The sequence below is a fragment of the Myotis myotis genome, unplaced genomic scaffold, assembly GCF_014108235.1.
Source record: "Myotis myotis isolate mMyoMyo1 unplaced genomic scaffold, mMyoMyo1.p scaffold_m19_p_13, whole genome shotgun sequence".
In the NCBI taxonomy this organism is placed as follows: Eukaryota; Metazoa; Chordata; class Mammalia; order Chiroptera; family Vespertilionidae; genus Myotis; species Myotis myotis.
In genome coordinates, this window is record NW_023416317.1 from 52,534,677 (window position 1) to 52,560,396 (window position 25,720).

The 25,720-nt window shown below is 42.8% G+C and overlaps 1 protein-coding gene across 3 annotated transcripts in view; it reads right to left on the bottom strand.

The window, feature by feature from the left end:
* ULK4 (unc-51 like kinase 4) overlaps positions 1–25,720 on the bottom strand; it is a 251,976-nt gene that overhangs the window by 220,798 nt on the left and 5,458 nt on the right. For all 3 annotated transcript variants that reach the window (XM_036333255.1, XM_036333256.1, XM_036333257.1), the window contains 14 exons: positions 25,225–25,364; positions 21,666–21,828; positions 20,590–20,691; positions 19,553–19,636; positions 17,410–17,485; positions 14,753–14,845; positions 12,437–12,555; positions 12,211–12,280; positions 11,331–11,427; positions 10,590–10,694; positions 8,357–8,417; positions 6,582–6,763; positions 5,691–5,737; positions 1,435–1,513 (listed from right to left, as the gene is read on the bottom strand). In XM_036333255.1, the coding sequence (XP_036189148.1) occupies positions 1,435–1,513; positions 5,691–5,737; positions 6,582–6,763; positions 8,357–8,417; positions 10,590–10,694; positions 11,331–11,427; positions 12,211–12,280; positions 12,437–12,555; positions 14,753–14,845; positions 17,410–17,485; positions 19,553–19,636; positions 20,590–20,691; positions 21,666–21,828; positions 25,225–25,364 (1,418 nt within the window). The remainder of the gene's footprint in view (positions 1–1,434; positions 1,514–5,690; positions 5,738–6,581; positions 6,764–8,356; positions 8,418–10,589; positions 10,695–11,330; positions 11,428–12,210; positions 12,281–12,436; positions 12,556–14,752; positions 14,846–17,409; positions 17,486–19,552; positions 19,637–20,589; positions 20,692–21,665; positions 21,829–25,224; positions 25,365–25,720) is intronic.

The window sequence follows — 25,720 nt, forward strand, 5'->3', positions numbered from 1 at the left end:
CTGAAATTTTATTAATAATTTACTGAAAAACGATCTACAAACACCCAACTGGGAGTTTCACAGAAACCTGTCCAAGGAGCCCTGCGCTAAGGCTCGCAGCCGGCTTCCCGGGGCCCTACCCCCTGGGTCACGGGCAAGGTGCTGACTGCACTTTGCTGGAGAGCTGTGCTGGCTTTCATTCATCTCCTACGGTCTTCATCACCAATGGAATGCAGCTTCATTTCACACGGTGGAAACTCAAAAGGAGAAGGAAAAAGGAGGAGGAGAAAGTAGGAGAAGGGAGGAGGGAGGAGAAGAGGAAGGAGAGAAAGGAGTGGGGGAGGGGGAGGGGAGGGGGAGGGGGAGGAGGAGGAGGAGGAGGAGGAGGAGGAGGAGGAGGAGGAGGAGGAGGAGGAGGAGGAGGAGGAGGAGGAGGAGAAAAAAAACAGGGAAAAGATGAAAACAAAAAAGCTCTATCTGCTAAGCCTGCTTCTTGCTGAAGTTGAAAGGTAAATTCTTGAACTTGCGAAACTTCGTTCCCAGTGTTTGGGTGACCTCTAGTGGCTGCTTCCATATCACAGCCCATTGAGTAAAGATGGCATCACAGGAAACACCCAGCTCCGCATGGTCCGACAGGACTTAGTTCACAATACAGTGTGCTTAATTCAAACAGGCGTCCAGACGGCCAAATACACACTATCGTGCCTTTTTAAATGACTTTTCCCGAGCGTCACTTGGGCAAATGTCCTAAAGAGGACAGTGCAGGAACGCAGGCTACAAGCGGCTCAGGAATGGATGCCCGCCCCTCCCCACCCGAGCACCATCCGGAATGCAGTGATTAATAAGGGGCAGCAACAGGAGGTGGGAGATACTGTGAGAGGTGCCAGTCGGAGGAGCAGGAAGTACTAGCCCAGGACACGAGGACAAGGGCGGTTCAAAAACTGCCGGGCCAAAGGCTCTCGGTGGCGGCGGCAGCAGCAGTTGCGGGGGATCAGGCCGCAGGCACATCACCCAGGGCGACTGACAGGCCCGGTGGCTGCAGCTGCCCTCTGCCCAGACCTGCAGGAATTCCCACGGCAGCAGCCCACACTGTCTCCAGGCACAAGGACCCCCAGTGGGAGTGGGAGGCTCCCAGCTCCAGCCTTGGCGACGGCCTGTCCTCATCGGCAGACCCCCCGGGACCTCTACCTACATAAACCTTTCCCTCGGGAAACGGGCCTCCTCCAAACGTAAGTGACAGACGATAGAGCCGCAAACCCCTTCAATTACAGAACATGTTTTCTATGTCCAGCTGGTGTTGAGCCTGAAGGTCTATGGAGGTCATCGTTTTATGGCAACGGGACAATCCCACGGAGAGACCTTCGTGAAGGGCAATGAAATCTGCGTATTCCAAGTCACAAAATGAGGGACACTCCCTTCTGTCATTCGTAACATTTCAGGACTAAGAGCAATTACCTCAATAACAGGTGTATGTTCTTGAAGTTCGGCTGTGTGTGAGGCCAGCAGACCAATCACGCGAGCGACCTTGGCCCGTCTGTAAGTGGAGAGAAAACAGTCTGTGAGCAGGAGAGTCGGGGACTGAGGAAACCGACCCCCGGGAGAGTTCCATTAAGTAAGGACGAGCACTGACAGGAGATGAGGCGGGTGAGGCGGGTGAGACACACTCCCCCGCGTGCAGGGCCCGGAGAAATGCGCGCGGGACACCGCAAAGCATGCCTGCTCACCCGTGGAAAAGCTGAACAAGTTGTGCTCCTACAGCAAGTGGAACACATTTTCCAAAGGCTTAACCAGAGAGACGGACAGAGTAATTTTTATTTCTGAGCACAGAGGTCTTTGGCTAAAGGTCTCTGTTCTACCTCTTAGCAGACGGGTGAATGTGTGTGTGTGTATAGTAAATACTACTACTTATTATTATGAGTGTTAAACATATACAGGTCACTGCAAAAGTAGGTTTACAGTTGTTCACAGGGAAAATAATACAATAATTAACAATAATACAAGAATAAACTGTTTTGTGTACTCACAACTGTAAACCTACTTTTGCCCCACCATGTATATATTCACTTTAATACAAAGTTTTACAACCACAAGTCTTACAAATATTGTTCTATTTTAACCAATACTAGTCTTAGGGTGGTGTTTCTGTTTCATGATCCAGCAGGAAATAAAGCTGATAAACATCACTTCAGGTGATGTGGAAAAGTTTATTTCATACAAAAAATTCGTTTGATGGGAATCTTTTCTGTAATGTGGAGAGAATGCTGAGTGTGAGAGCTGGTGAGAACTGCGCTCAGTTAGCGATGCCGGCATGTTCTCTGGGCTGAGACTTGTCAGGGTCTCCAAGTAGAGATACAGGCGGCCCGGAGGGAAGCCAGTCGGACTCAGAGGACAACCACAGGGAGGTGCTCGTGTCATCGGAGCTCGGGCACAGAAATGATTCTTACGGATTCCCATTCTCCAACCAGCATCCAGATTAAAGAAGCCCTGGGCAGTACATGCAAAAGAAGTGGTAGGACCTTGGACCAAAAGTGACAAGTTACAAATTTAAAACTTTTACGCATCAAAGGACACTGTCGACAGAGTGAAACGGCAGAGTGAGAGAAAACATTTGTAAATCGTGTATCTGATAAGGGGTTAATATCCAGGATATGTCAAGAACTCCTACAAATCAACGTAAGACAAGGAACCCAATTAGAAAATGGGCAAAGGACTTGGGACAGACCGTTCTCCAAAGAAGATACACAAATGGCGATGGGCACATGAAAATCTAGATGGTCACCGTTACTAGTCACAGTGAAATGCAAATCAGAACCACGAGCTAGCACTTCACACCATTAGGATAGCTACTCTCAGAGGGAAAAAAAGAAACAAAGAGAAAATCGGGAGAATGTGAACAGAAACCCTCAGGTACAGCCGGTGGAAGTGTAAACTGGTGCTGCTATGGAAAACATGGGTCCTCAAGGTGAGCATGGGATTATCATATGACCCAGCAATTCCGCTCCTTGGTGTACACCCCAAAGAACTGGAAGCAAGGACTGAACAGATACTTGTACACCAATGTTCACATGGAATATTTACATGGAATTTATTCTACCTTAAAAAGAAATGAAATTCTGGTACATGCTACAACATAAATTAACTTTGAAAATATTAAGCTGAATGAAATAAGCCGAACACAATAGGACAGATACTGTCTGATCCCACTTATACTAGGTACCCAGAAGAGGCAAAATCGGAGAGACAAAAGGTAGAAGAGAGGTTGCTGGGACCAGGAGGAGGGGAAACAGGGAGATATTGTTTAATGGACAAAAGCTTCTGTTTGAGATGATGGAAAAGTTCTGGAAATTGATAGTGGTGAGAGTTGCACAACTCTGTGAATATACTTCGAGACACTAAAAATGGCTAAAATGGTAAAATTTATATGATGTATATTTTACCAAAATTTATAAATTTAAATTTTATAATTATATGCAAATTATACTTCTGTAAAGTTGATTGACAAATCTGATAAATACCCACTGCTAAAGTTCTAACTAAAGGGCATCTTCATACACACTGACGGGGAATAATGCTGAGACGATCTTCCTAAAGAGCATCTTAGCAATTTTAACACAATATTTTATTGCCTTTTAGCCACTCGTTCTAATGGTACAAATGTGCCCTAAGAGGTCAAAGAAAATAGATTTAAACACAAAAATGTTCACTATTGCATTGTTTGTCATTTTTATTATCCCAAAACAGAGAAGAGTGTAAATGAATTGTCAGGCGTTCGTAGCATATTAAGAAAGAGGCGTATCTTTAAAAAATATCTTAGACAAATAACTAATGACATTAAAATACATGTTATAATGGGAGAGAAACTTATAAAGGTATATGATGTTATTCTATTTTGTTTTCCCATATGTGAACAAAGCCAAGAAATAAACATACCTACTTCAACAGTGATCTCTCCGCCAAATTACGGACCTTTATCAAATGCTACCAGGGTGATAGGGCCTGGGTCAGAGAAGGCCTCACTGGAGGAAGTGGTATTTGAATGGAGAGAATAAAAGAAAGCTTTAAGCAGAGGACTTGTCTACCTTTTCCTCAAAAGTGTTTAACAATTAAACTTCAATCTCAGAGGGAAGAGGGGTGAGGGGAGAGATTAACCAAAGAATTTATATGTGTATCTGCATAATCCAAGGGCACAGACAATGGTGTGGTGAAGCCTGGGGGGGGGGGGGGTGATACACAAATGGCTGGTGAGGGAGGGGGGATTGATGGAGGAGAAAAGGAGACATCTATACTACTTTCAGCAAAAAAGATATATATTTTTTTAATTTTAAATAGAAAAAAGGTTTTCTATTAAAAAAATGTTTTAAAGCATTATTTGGAAAGGATTAAGAGAGTCTATTTTAAGAAGCCAGCAGGGGGCACCCCTTTCAAGGATATAATTTAAGTTTTAGCTGAAGTGTTAGGTTTTGTTGATTTCTTTTTAATGACCTTAGCACAAATCTTCTCAACGGTTTTCATGCTCAGAAATTACCTAAAAATCCTATTTTGTAATGCCAGATTTTACCTTGGGAGAGTAACATTAGACAATGTGTAAGAATACTTATCCACAAAAGCCTCTTGAGAACACTAGTGCGGCCCCGTATTTTGCCAGCCTGGAAGAACAGCTAATATCTTCCACCCCCACACTTCACAAAGCCCCTTCCTCTGCATTTCCCATGGGACTCTGCTGACAGTAACACAGACAAGCTTGATGATAACAACTACCACGTCCACATCCGATACACTGACCCCCACTAAGAACCAGGCACGTGCAAGGTATCTCATGTGCTTGCCTCATTCCAAGTTTCATTCTTACCAAAAACCAATGAGGTCGATACATTCCCTCCGTTTTGCAGATGAGGAAACTGAGCTCAGCAGTTAAAGCAAATCTGTCCGGGAGGGCAAGTCTCTGATCCACACCCAGGTCTGTCTGCATCCGAACCCATGCGACTCCCTCGTCCCACAGGCTGCCCAGGAAACTGAGACTCGGGAAGAGGTCGTCACCTAATCAAGTCTCACTGGCAAGCAGAGCCCAGAGCCTTCTAACGCGTTAGCTGAAGTGCTTCTCACCACGGCGTGCTGTCCCCACAAGCAAGTACACATGCTCCCATCAGGAGCTGACAGATCATAATCCCACTCAACTTTAAACAACATCATAAGGGAGGTAGGTACTATGTAAAAGAAAGACAGTGGCGAGGGCAAACTCAGGAGGCGTAACTAAATTCAAGCACAGGATCAGGGTTAAGTACTAGATAAAGAATACTCAAAAGAGTACGTTAATAATGTCTCCAGACAAGCTTTATATAATCCGAGAATTACAGTCATATCAGGATAAGGACTATTTTGAGATCTTTTTACACTTACTGTTGGGAGGTCTAGAGAAACTGCCGGTGATTCAGTCATCATTACTGAGACTGTTTTATGATTAAGTATTTAGGACGACGTGCTTTTGATAAACATGTATGCTGTTTAAAGAGAGTCTATTTTAAGAAGCCAGCAGGGGGCACCCCTTTCAAGGATATAATTTAAGTTTTAGCTGAAGTGTTAGGTTTTGTTGATTTCTTTTTAATGACCTTAGCACAAATCTTCTCAACGTTTTCCATGCTCAGAAATTACCTAAAATAAAATAACTTAATAAAATAATGAAGATAAGTTATTAAAATATAAATGTTACTTACATATCCCAGTTTGGAGCCATTCGCAAATGCTGGATTAGCAAGTGGAACTAGGATAAAAATGAAAACATACATTTCATTCATGAAACTGCATAGAAAGTGACTGCACGGTTAAAAAACCAGACCTGCATACAACTGAGATGGGAATCCCGCACTAAGAAGTTAATTATTCACAAAAATGCAAAAGCACTGAGGATATGAATAAGCTAAAAATAAAAACTAAACACTACTTTCAGTTTCTCATACCCACTTATATTCCCTAAATGCGCCATAAACACACACCAAGTACCAAAAAAGTAACCTTAAAACTATCCTGAAAGCAAATGACTTAATTTTCAAGCCAGTTCCCAATGAGGCCCCACTGTGGATAAAGCCCAGACATTGTAACTTCCTCCTGGGGTGACTTCCAAAGCTCTGCCCAACTCCTAGGGCCTCCCCCATGAACCAAGCCAGCCCAAGAAACAGCATGACCAGGGGGGAAGTCTTAAGACTCAATGTCACCCTTCACTGTCGGATCAGAAACCTTGGGGTTTACCAGGTGGCCCAATAAAGGACCCTCTAGTCCACAGGGGCAGCTCATTCCACAGACTGATCCCTGTCCTATGATTTCAGATGCGAAAAATATCACACAAGTATTACAAGTCAACATAAAACGCAAGCCAGAGTATAAGCAAAACAAGTTCAAAATCACTATCTATGCAACTGCTCTTAGACTTCAGGATGAAACAGAGGATAGTTTTGACAAACCTATGATCTTGATAAATCCCTTTTGCATTATAATTGGAATTAATAATTTAGCTCTTGTTTCAATCGCTATAGATACACGAGTGGCATGCAGAAGGCATGCTGCAAAGACCGTGCGAGGGGTCTTGCTGTCACAACGTAACCACCTACCAGGGGGGAATGCAGGAGCCTGGTGGCCACCTCCCTCTGACCGGCCACCACGCACAGGTAGCACAGGAGGTTCAGCTTGACCCGGGAGGCGCCCATGGTCTTCTCGGGGCAGTCGATCTGTGAGCACACTTGTTGCAGAAAGTCGTTCCAGTCCTGGTCTTTCAGGGACACTAACCTGTCCACTGCAGAGGAAAGGAAATATTGAAAGTGGGCCTCGTGAAAAAGCACCGCGAAAATATCTCGGGAGAAATGAAATGGAACAGGACTTCAAAAGCTGAGGCGAAAAAGTCGTGACTTCACAATGTCAAAATCCAAACTACTCCCAAGCTGACACTGTTCTCATTCACTCTTTTATACTCATTTCACTTTCTTCCACTGGAGACTTTTGTAGCTATGCTGGGGGGGAAAAAATGAGATGCCTCAAGGAGAATTATCCAGCAAATGAGAATAACACAAAACGCCAAGTTAAATAACATTGTATCATGAAAAGAAACAAGTCTTTCTGTAAATAAAGCAATCTAGCCTTAGAATATTGGAAAAGCCAAAGATTTTACAGTTGTTAAGCGGTTCCAATGAAATTACTATTCAACATCACAAGGTGAATACGAAAGCTGAAGTCACCTGGGATCCTGCCTCCACGTCCGTATACAAACACAGGCTGAAACCAGGAAAGAGATGCCATCCCGTTAACATGGCTGAGCAGAGCTCCACCTTCAAACAAGATAAACTACAACAGCCATTTCCCAGAATAACTTAAAGGGCAAAGGGGAAGGAATATTATTTTATAGTAATCCTCTACGTTTCATCAATAGTGGTTCTACTTGGTATGGCTTATTTAAATTTGCCTATATTTTATGTTTTTAATTTACTTTGATTTTATTTCAAATCAGAGATTCTACTCTGATTTGAAATGATGATGAAGTTTTTCCAGATCTAGTTCAATAGCTTTATCAAATACAATACACCCAAATTTATGGTATAAAAACATTTCTGCCCTGGCCGGTGTGGCTCCGTCGGTTGGGCATTGTCCCATGCACCGAAAGGTTGCTGGTTCTAGTCCCAGTCAGGACACATGCCTGGGTTGCTGGCTCAATCCCCGGTAGGGGATGTGCAGGAGGCAATGGATTGATGACCTCTCTCTAAATTTCTTTTTATTGTTTTAATTTCTGACGTTCACCCTAAATCAGACTTTCCAGTAGGTGAAAGGAAACATAACAATCTTCTTTTAAGTATCTCCATTTGCCAGAAGCCAGTCCATCCGTGCTGCTTGACACAGTCGCCCTTCTTCGCCGACTCCATCCACACCTTTGGGAACCCCTGGACCTGCTGGGGCTGAACCCCAACATCCATTTCCACACCATCCCCACAAAAGTGAACCATCTGGTCCCATTCTCAACTGCCCTGGCTTCCTTGAGTAGACTCTCAATTCTTCATTGTGGTCTCCAACCCTCCACACCCACAATAACACCACAGATGTTGGAAATTCAATGGGCTCTACCCAGGGGAAGGGCAGGAGAAGGGCCCACCCACGTAACAGGAAAACCCACCCAGCTTTTCAGGAACTCTCCCACCCACAAGAGCACAGGGCATCCCAGACTCAGCTGAGTACTGTCAAAAGCTGGCACACATGGATTACAGGTCGTTTACAATTTGCATAGCACTGCCAAGAGGACAACCAGTTGGCAAGAAAATAGAAATTTAACTATTCATGAATAAAATATTCCATATGCTATTAAATGTCTATCTGCAAAGTGTCTAAACCTTTATGAGCCTACCTGAATACGCTGGTAGATGCAATATTTTTGGATCAAATTTAATTGGTGGTTGTTTCATGATCTGTGGTTTAAAAAAGAAAAAAAAAAACACCTTTTGAGACAGACATTGGCTCCTGATTTATCGCCTAGATCAGATTATAAATTAGTGAGGACAGAAAGGAATGCTGTAAAATTTGTCACCCATAAGAATTCAACAGTGCCCTTTAAGATTAAAATATACAAATATGGATGATAATTTATAAAAATAAGATCATTTCCATTGATATTTGCAGCAAAATTAAGCTTCATGAAAGAGATGCCCTACTGCGGCTTACGTGTAAGCTAATTTACCTCTAGGTGAGAAATTTGGTCACTGAACAAAACATGTGCTGGAGACCTGCCAGGTCCCATGCTCAGTGTTAGGGACACGGACACGGACACACACACACACACACACACACACACGTTATCCTGTTGTCAGAGAGCTGCCACTCGGGTAACAACACAGACATTTGTTAAACAACAACAAAACTGAAGTAACAGCGCAGAACAGGCAGGACATAATCAGACAAACCATCTCACGAGAGGAGTGTTTTTAAGCATTAGCGAAGGCAGCAAGCCCTTCTGGCCGATGTGGCCGGGACAGGGTTTATGAAGAGGCAGGAGGTGGACTGAGGTCGTAGGAATGGCCAGGACTTGAAGGCTGAATTCAAGGCCACATCACTCCAGAAAGCTGTGACAGCCTCAATAGGAAAGCGCATGCGTCTGGAGTCCTTCCTCTTGAAGCTTTTAAATATTCAACCATCACATTTCTATGTCTCACTTCTCCAAAATCCACAGTGCGCTTTTAAGGCCTTGGCTGGTAGTATTCTTGCCAGAAATAGACAACCTCATTCTCATCAAGAGAAAGCCTTCGACAAACCTCAGTGGAGGGACAGTCTACAAAAACCTGACCACTTCCAAGTGTCCAGGTCATGAGGAACAAGCAGAGGTCAGGAAATGACCACAGGGCCGGGAAGGACAAGGACCGCCCGTAGGAGAGCAAGGAGACATAAACTGAAATGTGGGTCCAGGAACAGAAAAGGGGCGTCAGGGTCACAGCTGGCAAAACTCGCACCGTGCTAAGGTTAACCCCTGGGTCTGCTAACCACTGCGGTCCTGTAGGATGTTCACATTAGGAGAAACTGGGGAAAAGGTATATAGGGAGGAACGCTAATATTTTCTAACGTTTTTCTAGAAGTCTAAAATCAGTTCAAAATAAAAGCCTATAGTAAGAATGTTTAAAAAACAGCTAACATTTCCCAGAAACAACCAAACGTGGCTATAAGATGAAATAAAAAAATAGAGAATATGGTTTTAAAAAATTCACAAATTGTTCTAGAAGGTCCACTGGGAAAATGTCCCATTACCCATTAAATTTGATGTAATATCCAGTTATTCTGCCAGATATCTAAACTCATAAAAAGAAGTCGCTCTGTTGTAAAAATCGCTGGGTGATCTATATGAAATGCTGTCTTTGTAGCAAATACGCACACATCCAACAACCCATTTACTCTAAACCAGAGCAATGTTCCCCAATGAGATGAGAGGAAACGGTCACAAATTTACACAGAAAAAGACAGTTTAAAAAATTCACATACAGGATAGATAGCGGAGGAATGTGTTGGAGACTGGGCGTCAACAGAAAACAAAGGGACTGAGAAATGACATTTTTTCAAGGAAGGCACTCATCCCTAGTAACAGAGCATTGCTTTTCAAAAGACAGGAAGCAATAGGAATCCCCTGGCATAGAAGTGAACCCAGAGTCCCCCAGCTCCCAGGGTCTGCCACCGCCCACCTTCGTCCTGATAACCTATGAGAGGGCGTGGTCTTTGTGATCAGCCCACCCTGGTGAGTGGTGCTCACTGCCATCTGCCTTCATAACACCATCAACTAGAACATCTGGAGCGATCCACGTTAAGCACGTGCTGAGAAAGGAAGGCCTCGAAGACTCAGGTCTGAGGTCTGATTCAGCAGCCACTCCTGGGCCCGCTGGGCTGATGGGAGGCAGGGGCGGTGCGGGGCAGGAAGAACACCGCCCAGGCAGGAAGGAGAGAGGGCTACAGACAGGGCGCGAGTTAGGCGTGTAGACATGTGTGTGGTTCGAACGAAATCCAAGCGGACGACAAGAGGAACAGAAATGAAAACATCACCCAGACTTCAGTCCTCAGTGAAATGGAAAACCCAGCCCGCGGGGGTGGGGTGTTCTCCGCACCTTGGGATTGTCAATAATGGGCGTGACAACGAGTTCTGCGTCTGTGTAGATGAGCTCCCTCATCTGGGATTCCATGTCCTGCTGGCTCAGGTGCCCACCTGTGGTCTGAAACAACAACAAAAATTAGACTGTTTCTGTGCCTAATGAAGAGCTTTGAAAGCCTGAACTAATAAGATGCTGAGCAAGGTCATCCCAATGTATCTCAACTGATACTCAAAACACTTGCACAGGGAGTCTCATTTGATCTTCATATGGGTGAATTAAATGGGTGAATTACGTGGTATATCAATGACAGCTCAATGAAGCTGTTATTTAAAAAAAAAAACAAAAACAAAAACTATATGCCCTAGTGGGTTTGGCTCAGTGGATACAGTGTTGGCCTGTGAACTGAACGGTCCCAGGTTCGATTCTGGTCAAGGGCACATGCCCATATTGTAGGCTCGTTCCCCAGTGGGGGACTTGCGGGAGGCAGCTGATCAATGATTCTCTCTCATCGTGGATGCTTCTATCTCTTTCCCCCTCTTCCTCTCTGAAATCAATTAAAAAACATATTTAAAAAAAAACTATAAAGCACCTCTCTCTTAAGTGTGCTTACTAGAAAAACCAATGATAAGGCAATGACTTAATTGTAAATTTTGTAATCACCAACATAGTTCGGAAACCAACTTGCAATTATTCTTTAGAATCTCTATATCTCGTGTAAAACACACAAAAAACAAAAAACAATCCATCGCTGTTCACCTTGGTCAAAGGAGGCGCCTTCTGTGGTGAACTCTGGGTCGCATCCACACCAGGACTTGACCCCACGGCAGTGCTGGTTCGCGGCGTAGGACGAGAACTGAAACACACACACCAGTGACCATTACCCACACGTCAGAAACTAAATAAAAACAGGTCTCCTGAAAAAGGGCAGAATACATTAATTCTATATGATCTCATCATATAAAAAAAACATTTAATCTTATCTGTGTTTACATGACTATTATTTGTATAACTTTTTAAAGTAATTCCCTGGCTAATTTATTGTGTGGTGTGTGTTTTTGTTTACAGCTTCTATGCTCCATGCAGTATTTTCTGTTTTTACTGGAAACCTTACAACAATGATTTTATTCTTTAAATGTCTGCTGGTGTGAGCAGGATTAACGTAACAAAATACATCAGATATTCCACAAAGGATGAATAATAGTCACAACTTTATTTCAGATGATGTTCAATATGGAAAGGTTTCTTGGTGCCTGCTGAGTGAGGAGTGATATAAACCCACATCTACTTGTAATGACTCCGCCCACACCTGTCAATGGCCTCCGTGCCCCTGATGGGCCACTCCATTCCCCCCTGCCCCGCCCCCGAGTCTCTGATTTTCAGTTTCTCACATTTTGAGAAATTCACTCAGATCACCAAGGTCTTCTTTAGTAAACTCCTTCAAATTCCCAAAGATCAGGATTCCCATTTCTCTTTCACTTACCTGTTTGTTCATTCATTAAACAAGTACTGACTTAGCTCACAGGAAATGCCCGGGAGTACACAAGGCTTTTTTAAAATCCAGGACAAGAGATGCTGTAATAAGAAGTACTTTCATCCCCCGGCCGGGGACCCCTCACTGCTCTGTCACTTCACCCACCTGAGAAGGAACATGGACTCGTTCAGTTGACCCCCAAGAGTATTCTTAGGCCGCAGCTCAGCTGGATCTTCTGTGGCAGGAAAGGAGAACGTTAGCCATGAAGGAACAGGTACCACGAGCGGGGCACCCGCAGACAGGGACTGAGAGAGAAAGACAGCACGAATGCGGAGGGAACTCTCCAAAACGGCATTCGAGGCAGCACACACGTGCTCGAATGAAAGCCCACCTAGCCTCCAAGAGCGACTCGGCCGCTGGCCACTCCTCTCCCCTCTGGCTTGTCCGCTCGGGGGGCTCCTCACAAGCTCCTTGGCATCTTGTGACCCGGAACATTCCATCATGTTTCTGCTGCTCAACAGGAGAAAGTCAACACAATCGAACTTACTTGTGAGCTTTCTACACAGCTTTCTGTGTCGAATAAGAGGCTGGAAATGACAACTAAATTACACGTGACATAGGGCAAAGCCATGGAGAAAAGCAGTATTTTTCATCGAGCAGTGACCATGAGCACCGCTACGAGCAGGACAGTGTGTGAAGAAGTCTCTACGCCTTCTCCCAGAATAAATAAATAGCAGCTGGCAGACTGGGGACGGAAACCAGAACTCAAAGTAGCCGTGACCCAACATGAGTCTCCCTAGAGTTTCCCCTCCCGGTGCTGCCCAGCCTGGGCTCAAAGGCAGCGAGTAGAAGAGGAAGCCCGTCAGAAGCCCTCTGTTTCTGTCCCAAGGACAAGAAAGGGACCTCTTGGGTCAGAGCAGGGAAATCCCCTAGGTGTTCCTTTTCTTTTTCCGTTCTGTCCTGCCCCGGCCCCCGGGTAGCCCTGCAGCAGCGGCTGGGAACAGCAGCAGCATCTGGCCAGTGCCTAACACTCACAGAGGGGGTCAGCCTCTTCTCTAACCAAAAAGTTACGGTCTCAAGAATGTGGGGCAAACCCCTGAGGCTCCGCTCTCTTTCTCAGCCTCTCTCACTGTCCTCCCGCCACTAGGCCACAAACACATCCAGCAAGACAAGAACTGTAACACACAATAACTTTATTGTGGGAATGCAAGGCTGGTTCAATATTTGAAAGCCAATTTAGGAAAGAGCCATAATGAGAATCTAAAGAAGAAAAATCACATGATCACATTACCCAATACATAAAAGCATTCAGTAAAATTCAGCGTTCATTCAAACTGAAAAAGGGCAGCGACAGAAACCTCCACCTCATCGTTCTTAATGGGGAAAGGCGCTTTCATCCTACAAGCAGAAACCAGGCAAGGATGTTCGTTTTCATCACTAATTCAGTATCTTACTGGAAAAAAGTCCCAGCAAGGGCAATAAGGCAGAAAAAAGGAATAAAAGGCAAGGAGGTTAAAAAGGAAGATGACAGCCCTAACCGGTTTGGCTCACTGGATAGAAAGTCGGCCTGCGGACTGAAGGGTCCCAGGTTCGATTCCGGTCAAGGGCATGTACCTTGGTTGCAGGCACATACCCAGTAGTGGGTATGCAGGAGGCAGCTGATCAATGCTTCTCTTTCATTGATGTCTCTAACTCTCTATCCCTCTCCCTTCCTCGCTGTAAAAAAAAAATAAAAATGAAAAGGAAGATGACAAACTAAGGTCAGAGGTATTCTGTGACTTGCTGACACTGCGGACCAGCGCCCAGTTCTCTGTAGCACCTAATACTATAGTGAAAGCATAACTGAAGCTCACTGGCTCAGAGAAACTCAAGTTTGGGAAAGACTTCAAATAGAACTCAGACTCCTCTATCCAAGACAATGAACTTGCCAAGATTAAAATTAAGGATCAACCATTTATCACAATGAGGTAAGGAGGGGAAAGAGTCAATTATCAGAACTTTTATTCAGCTACTTCTCACCTGTTCTTTTCCAAATACCATCAATTTTGTAAGGGTCCTGGGCTAAGAAGATTTTTATAATAAAAACAAAGTATATTAGTCAAGACGAGCTCGGTTATGCTGTGGTGACATACAACCCCTCAAATGCCAGTGGCTGAGAATCTCGTAACTGTACATCTTCCTCAGGCACAGACATGCAGGCTGGGGGGAAAGATATGCTCACCGTGGGCACTAAAGACCCAGCCTGACAGCAACTCCATTTTGACAGTTTTCTTCCCAATTAACTCACCAGGAGAAGTGCAACAGATCACACACTGGCTTTCCAAGTTTCTATCCAGAAATAACACATGTCACTTCTGCTCGCATTCCATTAGCCAGAGCAAGTCACATGACTACACCTAACTGCAAAGGGGGAAATGAGACCCTACCCCACGCTTGCAAGATGGGAAGCCACTTGTAGCTGGTAAACAGAACTGATAACTACCATACTGAATCAATGACTCGAGTTGAAACAACTGATAGGAAAATCCGCAAAATCAAGAACACAAAAATGTCATGATGATACTCTTTCAACAACCCTTAAACAAATGCTTGATTTTTCTACTAGGAAAGCACAGAAATTCTTGTCATTGATGCTGTGTCATCAGAACACTAATGCGTAGGCGTGTTTAGCAGCCATGCTCCACACACAAAGATAAGCTGATCCTACCTGACGCTGGAGTCCTCGGTGCTGGAGTCCTGATCTTTTCGAGTAAAAGCATCCTTCCAAAATGGATGCCGCAGCAGGCCTGCCCAAGTTAATCTGCATAAAACACAAATGTTAAAATTCTGTTCATGATTCCCAGGGAGAAGTCCCAGGACATGTCCCAGTTATAGGAATCAGATTTTATCATTTGTAAATGTCTCCATGTAAATGCACCTCTGAGATCGTGCGATACTTTACTCTTTCATTCCAGTATGCAATTGACCTCTCTTAAAAAGCAACCGGTAATTCAGAAATAATTCAGAAGCCTTACATGGTGCAGAATGAAAGGGTCTGACAACTAAGTATTGGAAGTCTCAGGGTTCATATCCAGGGAGCCTGATGAAAACATTTTGGGTTCTCAATGAAGAAATCTATCAATAATTTAAAAATGTAAAGCAAATAGATCACATATTACCAACCTATAATTCTGCCCCACGACAGGCTTGATTTTCTAGGGCACCCTGCCTGTTTTACACATTGCATTTGTGGGACTTCACTCCTATAACTTCATTCAGAAATAAGCAAGAACATCAACTTCATGACTATATACAGTCACATCTCTATTTAGGTGCCAAAATGTTGTCTAGCTACATTAACTGTTGTCACCCACATTAAAGTGACTTTTGGCTCTATCTCAAACCCAGACTCACTCTCAAAGCATTACGTTTTACTACTAATAGATTATTATACCTCCAGGTATACTCATCAAATTCAGAAAGGTTAAATCTGATTGAAATTTTAAAACAAAACAAGAAAATAGCTTATATTTAATTAATTTAATCATTCAACATTTCTGAATTGAAGTGAAAACTACTTTAATCAAAAAACACTAGCCCTAACCGGTTTGGCTCAGTGGATAGAGCGTCGGCCTGCGGACTGAACGGTCCCAGGTTCGATTCCGGTCAAGGGCATGTCCCTTGGCTGCAGGCACATCCCCAGTGGGGGGTGTGCAGGAGGCAGCCAATCGATGTTTCTCTCTCATCGATGTTTCTAACTCTCTATCCCTCTCCCTTTCTCTCTGTAAAAAATCAATAAAATATATTTTTTAAAAAATTAAAACACTACTGATAAAAAGAATTTACAACTATATATACAAGTAAATTTTAAGGGCTCTTAAAATTCACTCATGGAGAAATAAAATTGCCAGTAAAATGGAATTTCTTTTCCATCCATAAGATTGGCAAAAATGTGTAAGATCAGCAAAGCCCATGGCAGGTAACTGGTGGGGAAAGAGCTTCCTAGCGTTGCTGAAAGTGGAAACCATTTCGAACACGTTCCCCAAATGCAGCAAATGTATCACACTTTTAAATGTTCTTGGCGTTTGCCCAGCATTTATCCAAAAGGGATAACTTCCCAAGTGAATAACAAAACATACTCAAAGGCTATTTCCTGTAGCAGTGTGTACGGTATTCTAAATCAAAACACACTCTCAGTGTTTATTGCTATTACAGGTTATCATGTATACACTGCAGCCAAAGTGACTAAGTAGATATAGCCCGGCCGGCGTGGCTCAGTGGTTGAGCATTGACCTATGAATCAGAAGGTCATGGTTTGATTCCAGGTCAGAGCACATGCCCAGATTGCAGACTTGATCCCCAGCAGGGGGCGTGCAGGAGGCAGCCAATCAATGATTCTCTCTCATCACTGATGTTTCTCTCGCTCTCCCCCTCTCCTTTCCTCTCTGAAATCAATAAAATATATATTTACGAAAGAAAAAAATGACTAAGCAGAGACAGAAAAAAGTAACTTATGGGGTGGTCCCATTTATACAAAAAAAAAGCATACAATATAGAGATATCAATAGGTAGAAATGTAAATATATCATCCTAAATAAAGTATCCTTAAGCCTATCAAAAGATGTCTGGAAGATTACCCACCAAAATAACACTAACCCTAAAGGCATTCTATTACAAGCATGGGAGGCTTGTCCTAAAGCTTATACAAGAAGTTTTTCCTTCTGCAAGTTCTCTCTTACATTTAATGAAGATGGAGAACGGAGGGCTTTATTTGCTATGTGAAATATATTCATTATTTTACACTGAGGCAGAGACCCAAATACTTGCTTCACAATGGTGCCCCCACTCCCTTTTCCTGCAGTTACCTAGTGGCAGAACCCGAACTAGGAACCAACTGCTCTTGACCCCCAGGCCAGGGAAACCCCATCCCCACGCTGCAACACAGAAATGTCACACTGTGCAATTTTCCTGTCACTTGATGTTCCCATGATGACAGGAGTATCATAAAAATATATCACATTAAAATACCACCTAGTGTTATTACATCAGCCATCTCGACAGGACCCGCCCTAGTCCAAGAGTCAAAGGGAGCTTTAGCCTGAAGTCTACAATGGAAAGAACAAAGCTGCTTGGATTCAGGAGTTACAAGAAAATCCATCAAGGTATTAGGCAACTATTGAATACATTAAAAGAGAAAATGACTTAAAATTCCTCATCATTAAAAACACGGGCAAAGAAAAACCCTGAGTGTAAACTCAGATTTCCTTTTGTAAAAAGTAGTTTGAACCCCTCTGCGTGTATTAAGAACAGTGCTATTCCAGAAGTGCAGGAAAGAAAAAAATAGATCCCGCTCATCGTTCATATTACAATACCATCCATGCAGACCTTTTCTGAGGATCCTTTTGAAGCAAACCATCCAGCAAATTCATAAAATCTGGAGACGCTTTAGGAAGAGAAGAATCTGCACACAAATGAAGTCCCAAAAATGAAAAAAAAAAAAAAAGTGATAAGGAGATGAATACGTACCCTACATCAACATTTAAAGTCATGGTACTTTAAGCACATAAACTATTTTAAAGAGAACACTGAGTCTATTAATAACAATTAGGCTTCCATTTAAATAGAGGGGAGAGGGGCACAATTTTTTTTAATATCTTTTTCCTATACTACAGAAAACTAAGTTTCAACCAACTTCTAAAATTACTTGATTGTCTAACCCCAGTAAGGGTTACTGGCCTAACAAACTCATACCCTTGTCTTCCACTAGTAATTATGCCCCATTTTCTGAGGCATTATTATTAATTTGACCAACTTTGCTTTAATATACTATGATTAGAATACTTGTAATTCCTTTTATTTTTAGCAGGAAAAATAATAAGCATCACAACATTATGATATTGTCCAATTGTCTTAATCTCCAAACTTTGCCTTTTTAAATTACACAGATACACAGATACACACACACACACACACACACACACCATGGCCCAATTATCAGTCATGGTTAAAATAAGAAGCCATGAAGACAATGGCCAACGACATCGCCAGGCACTGTAGGCACTCTGGCCACCGTGTGATGAAGGACTGTGACATAAGCGAGCTTGGCCACCAGTCGTACCCTGACCAGACCTTTGGCACCTCATTTCCAGGTTTCTTCCCTGCATAAAAACCTTTAACTTATAGGAGAAAACAATAATCAATATTGTATTGAAAAGTCATCAGAAGAAATACGAATGACTGATTTCTACAAAAAATAAGACAAAGATAATGAAAGGGAAAAAATGTAGCATTTTGTTTTAAGAAATATAGATTATTTTCAAAGTATTAAGAGTTCTGTTTTTTTCACTTGGCGTGATTCTTGAAAATATCCTGTATTCCTATTTCTTCCATGAATGACTTCCAATTTTTTTTTTCTCTTAAAAACTCCCAATATTATTTTTTGTAAAGTTCTGTTTTCGTTTATGTGGCTTAAGATTCACTTTTCGCCGAAACCGGTTTGGCTCAGTGGATAGAGGGTTGGCCTGCGGACTGAAAGGTCCCAGGTTCGATTCCGGTCAAGGGCATGTACCTTGGTTGCGGGCATATCCCCAGTAGGAGATGTGCAGGAGGCGGCTGATCGATGTTTCTCTCTCATCGATGTTTCTAACTCTCTATCCCTCTCCCTTCCTCTCTGTAAAAAAATCAATAAAATATATTTAAAAAAAAAAAGATTCACTTTTCTTGTGGTGTAGAGCAAAGTGCTTTATTATGTTTGTATCTGCTTTTGTTTTTCTTGCCTTAAAGTTGTTAACAGTAGATGGTTATATTAACCACAATTTGTGTGATTAAAATCCCGACACTTTAAATACCACACTCTCCTTCCAAAGGTTCTAACAACTTGTCAGGGCAGCATTCTGATCATCAAGACAAGGGCTGAGAATGCCCGACTCGTTACTACGCAAACACTAACCAGGCATAACTACAAAGGACATGAGTCCAAATTAGGTAAACGACACAGAGACAAAATAATAAATAGCCCTAACCGGTTTGGCTCAGTGGATAGAGCATCGGCCTGCAGACTGAAAGGTCCCAGGTTCGATTCCGGCCAAGGGCATGTACCTGGGTTGCGGGCACATCCCCAGTAGGAGGTGTGCAGGAGGCAGCTGATCGATGTTTCTCTCTCATCGATGTTTCTAACTATCTCTCTCCCTTCCTCTCTGTAAAAAAATCAATAAAATATATTTAAAAAATAATAATAATAATAATAATAATAAATAAAAGTCTGACTTCTCAGTCTGTAAGCCAGACATCTCTTGATACAGGAGGGCAAAGTAATTCGTGATTTTAAATGAGGGAAATTACTACTTTTCCATTTAAGTATCTAAAAAAAAAAATGGCAAAGGGAACACTAACATTTCTAAAAATATCAATTAGGGAACATTTATAAAATGTAAATTGGGAAGTTATGAATCAATAGAAATAGACAACAAAAGTGCACCTGTAGTCAGTGTCAAGTGTAAATTAACTGCATTTATAACAAAAATCCTACCTTTTGGAATAGGTGGCGAAGGAGCTTTATGAATAATCTTTTCAATTACTTCTGAAACACTTTCTGAGAAGAATGGAGGTTTTCCTGAAATTACATGAAAACTTGTCAATTAAATATGTTTGTCATCACCAATAATGCTAAAAAAAAAACAAAAAAAAAACCCAACTGCAGATAGTTCAGCATTACACAATTTACAAATGCATATATAGTGATAACTAATTATTGAATGTCTAGTATATACCAGGCACACTATGTATTTTTATATTTCTATAATTCAAAATCTGTCACCCCAACCAATATACAAATTCACATATGGAACCTACCAGGACCCATGGTTTACATGGGCTACTGGACACATGGGAATAATTCAGTCGCAGGTACCTTTACAAGAATTTCTACTAATAAGCACAGCTCTTTAATAGTTAGGCACATTTCAACATTCCAGATCATCACGAAAAATAACAATCGGTCAAAAAGGTCCTAGGGACCTGAATGTGCCTAGACTCCAAGCACTCCAGCCAAAATCATACAGACAGAAATTAGAAAAACCAGCCTTTGCCGGCTGGTGTGGCTCAGTAGTTGAACAGCGACCTATGAACCAGGAGGTCATAGTTCAATTCTCAGTCAGGGCACATGCCCAGCGGGGGACGTACAGGAGGCAGCCAATCGATGATTCTCTCTCATCATTTGATGTTTTTCTCTCTCTCTCTCTCCCTTCCTCTCTGAAATCAATAAAAAATATATTTTAAAAAAATTAAGTTAAAATAATAACCAGCCTTTTCACATCTTATAGGTAAAATACAGTGGGGCCTTGACTTATGAGTTAATTTGTTCCGAGACCGAGCTTGTTAAGGAGCTCGTTAACTTAAATTACTCTGTCAACTCAATGCAAAAAATCGGCGGAGAGACAGCTGGCATCTCAAAAAACTCGTTAGTCGGGACACTTGTAAGTCAAGGCCCCACTGTATTTACAAACTACAGATTTCACCTTTGTGTTTATCCAGCTGTGACTTGAAAATGAAGCAGACAGTAATCACCTGAAAACATCTCATGCAGCAGACAGCCCAAAGACCAGAGGTCGCTGGCGACGGAGAAGTCGGTGCCCTTCACAATTTCGGGTGCTGTGTACGCAAGCGATCCTAAACACAAAGTACAAACAGCAGCTTCGTGAGGAGTTTGTATTGTTCCCACCCCAAACCCATCTGGGAGAGACCCGACGAGGTAAAAATGGGGAGAATGTGCACATGAACATAACTTCAGGTGCATTTCACACGTTTTAATGTTTCCTAATGGTAAGGTTCCATTTTACCAGGATACGTCAAAATATAAACAGAGTTATTTCAAAAACCCAGCTCAGTCAGAGGTGTGGCACCTATAGGCATGTTTATCCTCTTTGAAATTAACAATTTAAATAGTCTGAAGAAAAGCAGCTCTGGTTAGAATATCTTGGACAGGATGTGTTAAGTTTCGCAGCAGTAACACCCCACATTCCCCGAATTTACAGCAAAGCTTATTTATCATGCAAACCACAGTGCATCCCAGGTCAGCCGAGGGCTGATGCTCAGACACTCAAAGACGGGGGCTGACGGAGGCTCCGCCCCAGACACCCCCTCAGTCATCGAGGCACAGACAGCACCCACCCAGCACTGCACACTGGCTCAACTACAGCTAACACCCCAGGACGCAGCTCACTGTCAAAACCACCGCCCAGAGTGAACCCCTAAAAGTCTTCCTTAATTGCAAGTATCAGCGGCTCAACCATGTGGAACAAATAACTATGGAGCCACGAGCGTGTGCCAGGCGCCGTGCCAAGTGCGGAGGATACGGCCAGGAGTGAGGCCAAACCCCTGCCGCTGATGTTCTGACGTGTGGTCAGGGACACACGGAGGTCAGGATGAGATCCGGGCTGTCAGGGGTTCCGGTGCCTACACAGCATTTGATCCTCATGGAAAACCTTAGGCCGTCGACAAAGCCATCCCTGTATCCGGACTTCTCCTCGTCATTATTATTTTGCATCCATTATTTGACTGGCAAAATAAAAGGTCAGCATCATCCCCTAACGTGACCTGGGTGGCCCACAACGAGAGCGAGGATCTAAAAACTCTCCACCTACCTCGGATTCTACTTCTCATATTTTTCTTCAGTACATGTTCCCCACCGTCACCTCCTCCTTCTTCTGTTGCCATCAAAGCAAAGAAATCTTCCAAGTTTTCACCTTCCACTTTTGCCAGGCAGAAATTACTAAACTTCAATGTGCCGGGCCCTTCCAAGAGAATCTATACAGATTAAAAATGAACACGGTCAGCACCTGACCCGACTTACACTTCCCTCAGCACCTCGTCATCTCACTAAAGCAGTTTGAAGCATTTCTTGCTTCATCACAACTTAGGAAATTAAATGCTTACTTTTTAAAAAAGAAAAAGAAAAAGCTAAAGAGCCCTAACTGGTTTGGCTCAGTGGATAGAGCATCGTCCTGCAGACTGAAGGGTCCCGGGTTCGATTCCCATCAAGGGCACATGCCCGGGTTGTGGGCTCAATCCCCAGTAGGGGGCGGGCAAGAGGCAGCCAATCAGTGATTCTCTGTCATCATTGATGTTTCTCTCTCTCCCTCCATACTTCCCTCTCCCTTCCTCTGAAATCAATAAAAATATATTAGAAAAAAAAATTTTTTAAAGCAGCTAAAGAAATCCAACATTTTAATAATAATGGAATCAAATATTAAACTGTTCGCTCTCAGATGTATATAATGAACACATCGCATAGCCACAGAGGGAAACCTCGGGCTCTTAAGAGCAGTGTATATGGAGCAACCTGACACTGAGGGAGGACCTGAAAGCACACCTGTCAGGTGTGGTTTATATAATGTATGGCTAAGACTAAGGCTCTGAAATTAGAGACCTGAAACTCTCACAGGCAATGTGACTTGGAGAATCTACTTAACCTTCCTAAATCTCACTCTCTTCCCCTATGAAATGAACAAAGCACACTTAACTCTGCAGACTGTGGTAAGGAACAGCTGAGGTTACGCGTGCAAAGGGCTTTGAAGAGTGATCAGCATGTGCTAAATGCTCACGTCTGCTAATGTAAGTTGTGACTAGAAGTTATCTGTGGAGTTTGAAACCATGCCAGGAACCAGTGTCCTGTTACTTTTAATTTTTTCTCCAGAGCCATTAAAAATATTTATGGGAAGTTGCAATGAGTCAGCTGGCTTTTTGTTTTTAAAAGCAATTTAAAGTTTGCCCTTAACTTCTAATCAGAAATACTAGGGATGTCTGTTACAAGTCCCCAGTGACTTTAAACGTGTTTGAGCACCAGAAGCCCCTGGAAGATCTGTTAAGAAGAACTACTAGTCCCTACTCCCAGAGTTTCTGATCCCACAGGTCTCAGATGGGTCCAAGAACCCCCATTTCCAATGAGTCCCAGATAACACTAATGCTGCTGGTCCAGGGAATACACTTTGAGAACCAGTGAGAGGGTTCAGCAATTTTTTTTAAGTTAGTAAATCTTTCAGACTTTGCAAGCCATAAGGTCTTTGTCCTGATTACTCAACTCTGTAGCCACCAACAATATAGAACGGAAGGGTGTGGCTATGTTCCAATAAAACCTCGCTTACAGGAACGGGCATCCTGCCCGGACTCTGCCAACCCCAGATCTGGAATGAATGTCCCATTACTCGTATAAACAGCTGACACTAGACCTCATTAAACACCTCCCACACGGGGGTTGGCACGCCTCAGCCCCTCGGTCAAATCCCAGCCAGCACCTGTTTCTGCACAGGCATGAGCTAAGAGTGGTTTTATATTTCTAAATGGTTGAAAAAAACTGCAATAAGATAATATTTTTTGACCTGAGAATTATATAAAATTCAAATGTCAATGTCCATGAATAAAGTTTTATTGAAACAAGCCACACCTGTGCATTTATATACTGCCTATGGCTGCTTTCAGGCCTGTAACCACAATTAAATGGCTGCAGACTTCAGGCAAGTATATGAATATTTCAAACAAGGATTTTTATCTGTTACGAGGAGTTTTATGGATTTTTTTTAAGGTTTAATTATGTTCTCATACAGACGGCTTCTAATACTGTTTAACAAGGAAACATTCAACTTTCCATTTCATTGTGTACACATTAACCAAGGGACAGTAGCAACTCAGAGCCATAATCAGTACAATCCCTAAGAGTACGTACCTGTAAAGATAACTGATGCCTGACAGAGGGCACACTGTGCACCGAAGTGTCCCAGAAGCTTCTCCTAAATACAACATGTAAGCCTTACACTTGCCCTGAAATTCCCATTTTCATATTAGAGACAAGAAACTAAGGGAGAGGGGGGGGGGAGAGAGAGAGAGAGAGAGAGAGAGAGAGAGAGAGAGAGAGAGAGAGAGAGAGAGAAAGAGAGAGAGAGGGGCAGGAATTTGTCCAGGGAACAGGGCTCCTAAATGTCAGTGTCAACTGTGATCAGGAAACTAAGCAGGTTTCATGACAACTACACTGAAGCACATTTAGTTATGGATGATTAGCTTAGCCCAAAAAGAAAATATATGATCCATAATAGCCAAAAATTCCATTAGCAAACTAAAGTAATGGCTCATAATTGTGTACTATAAGAATTGAGAATTATTTCATAGAGCTATGGACCTCACCATTCACAATACAGGTCAGCAGCAATAATAATTACTCACAGAGCTCTGAAAGGAGGGGAAGCTCTGCATTCTACAAGGACTTCAATGGGTAGCTAACTAGGTAGCTAAAATACAGTTTCCTTTTATTAAAAAACTAGTGGCCCAGTGCACAAATTCATGCACATTGAAAGGAAATTAACTGGTAGGAATATTTTAATATTGCTATTTGCCCTTTCTCCATAATAGAAGTGTCAACCAAATTCATGATCAACAATGACAGATGGAAACATACGTGTGTGATTGGCACCAGTGAGTGCTTTATATGTATCACACATGCATGAGTCAACTTACCCTTTTATAGCTATAGAATAAACTTACTTAATTAGACCTGCTTTCTGATTTAGCTAAACTTTTTCCAGCCCAGTGAAGCACCCCAAGTTCTCCTTCGGGTAATTGTCAGCAACACAGCAGTAAATATCAACACGAAGCAGATTATTATTGTAGATCACACAGGGAGAACAAAGGGTAAAATATTTAACTGCAGCAGTGTTGACTATATTCTGTGCAGTGAAAACACCTGAAGTCATTTTTAAGGTCCACCATTTCCTACTTCTTTTCAGTCAGATCAAGTTTCTAAGCTTTCTAAATCTCCGTTTTCTGGCTAATGAAAAGAAAATAGTATTGTACTGAGTCTCCTATCTACCTATTCCAGGACTTCTGTGAGGATCAAATGAGATGAGGCCCGGGAAAACACTTCACAGACATTTGGTTAAGGTGTAAAATGTTCCCACCCGGCTATAAAGCAAGTCGTGTTCCTGGGCTCAAGAAACCAAGGAGGCTAGTCACTAGGTAGAGGAAGCAGGGCATTGCTAAGTGACATCATTACCCAGATGGACACTTAGCATATTAGCCTTTTATATATAGATGTTAACACAAAATTTCAAGGTGTTCTATACCTAAAATTGTATCTAAAAATAAACGTACCATTGAGAAAGCACCGTTAACTAAGGCACAAGCGATTAGGAAATCAAAATATTGATGAATTACCTTCCCAGGAGAAAGGTCACAAAAGAGAATGCCAAGTTGATGAAGATGATGCAATCCAGTAATCAGGTCAATCCCAAAGCTTCTCACAACATCTTCCGGGAGGTTTTCATCTTGAGCAATGACCATTTCTAAGGAACCACCTGTAAGTCGATTAAAATCACCCATTTTAGCCCCCCAGCATTACACGGTGCCTCCAGTGGGTTCCATGGTGGGAGACACTGAGCATGAAAAACATGATCACATCAGGACCCCTGGGCAGCCTCGCAGGGGAAGCACACCTGTGAGGGAGCACCATGGACAAGCGCCCTATCAGACTATCAGAAACCTGTGTCCCTGCTCCAGGCCAGCTCAGGGGACCGACGGCTCAGTCTGCATGCTGGTCAGTAAGGAGGTGGGTGGGATGCAGGGAGTGACAATCACCTGGTGCTGTGATGGCTCACTCCGGCTCCCTCGGGAAATGAATGGCTGCAAAGATTTGTGGGAAACACTAACACAA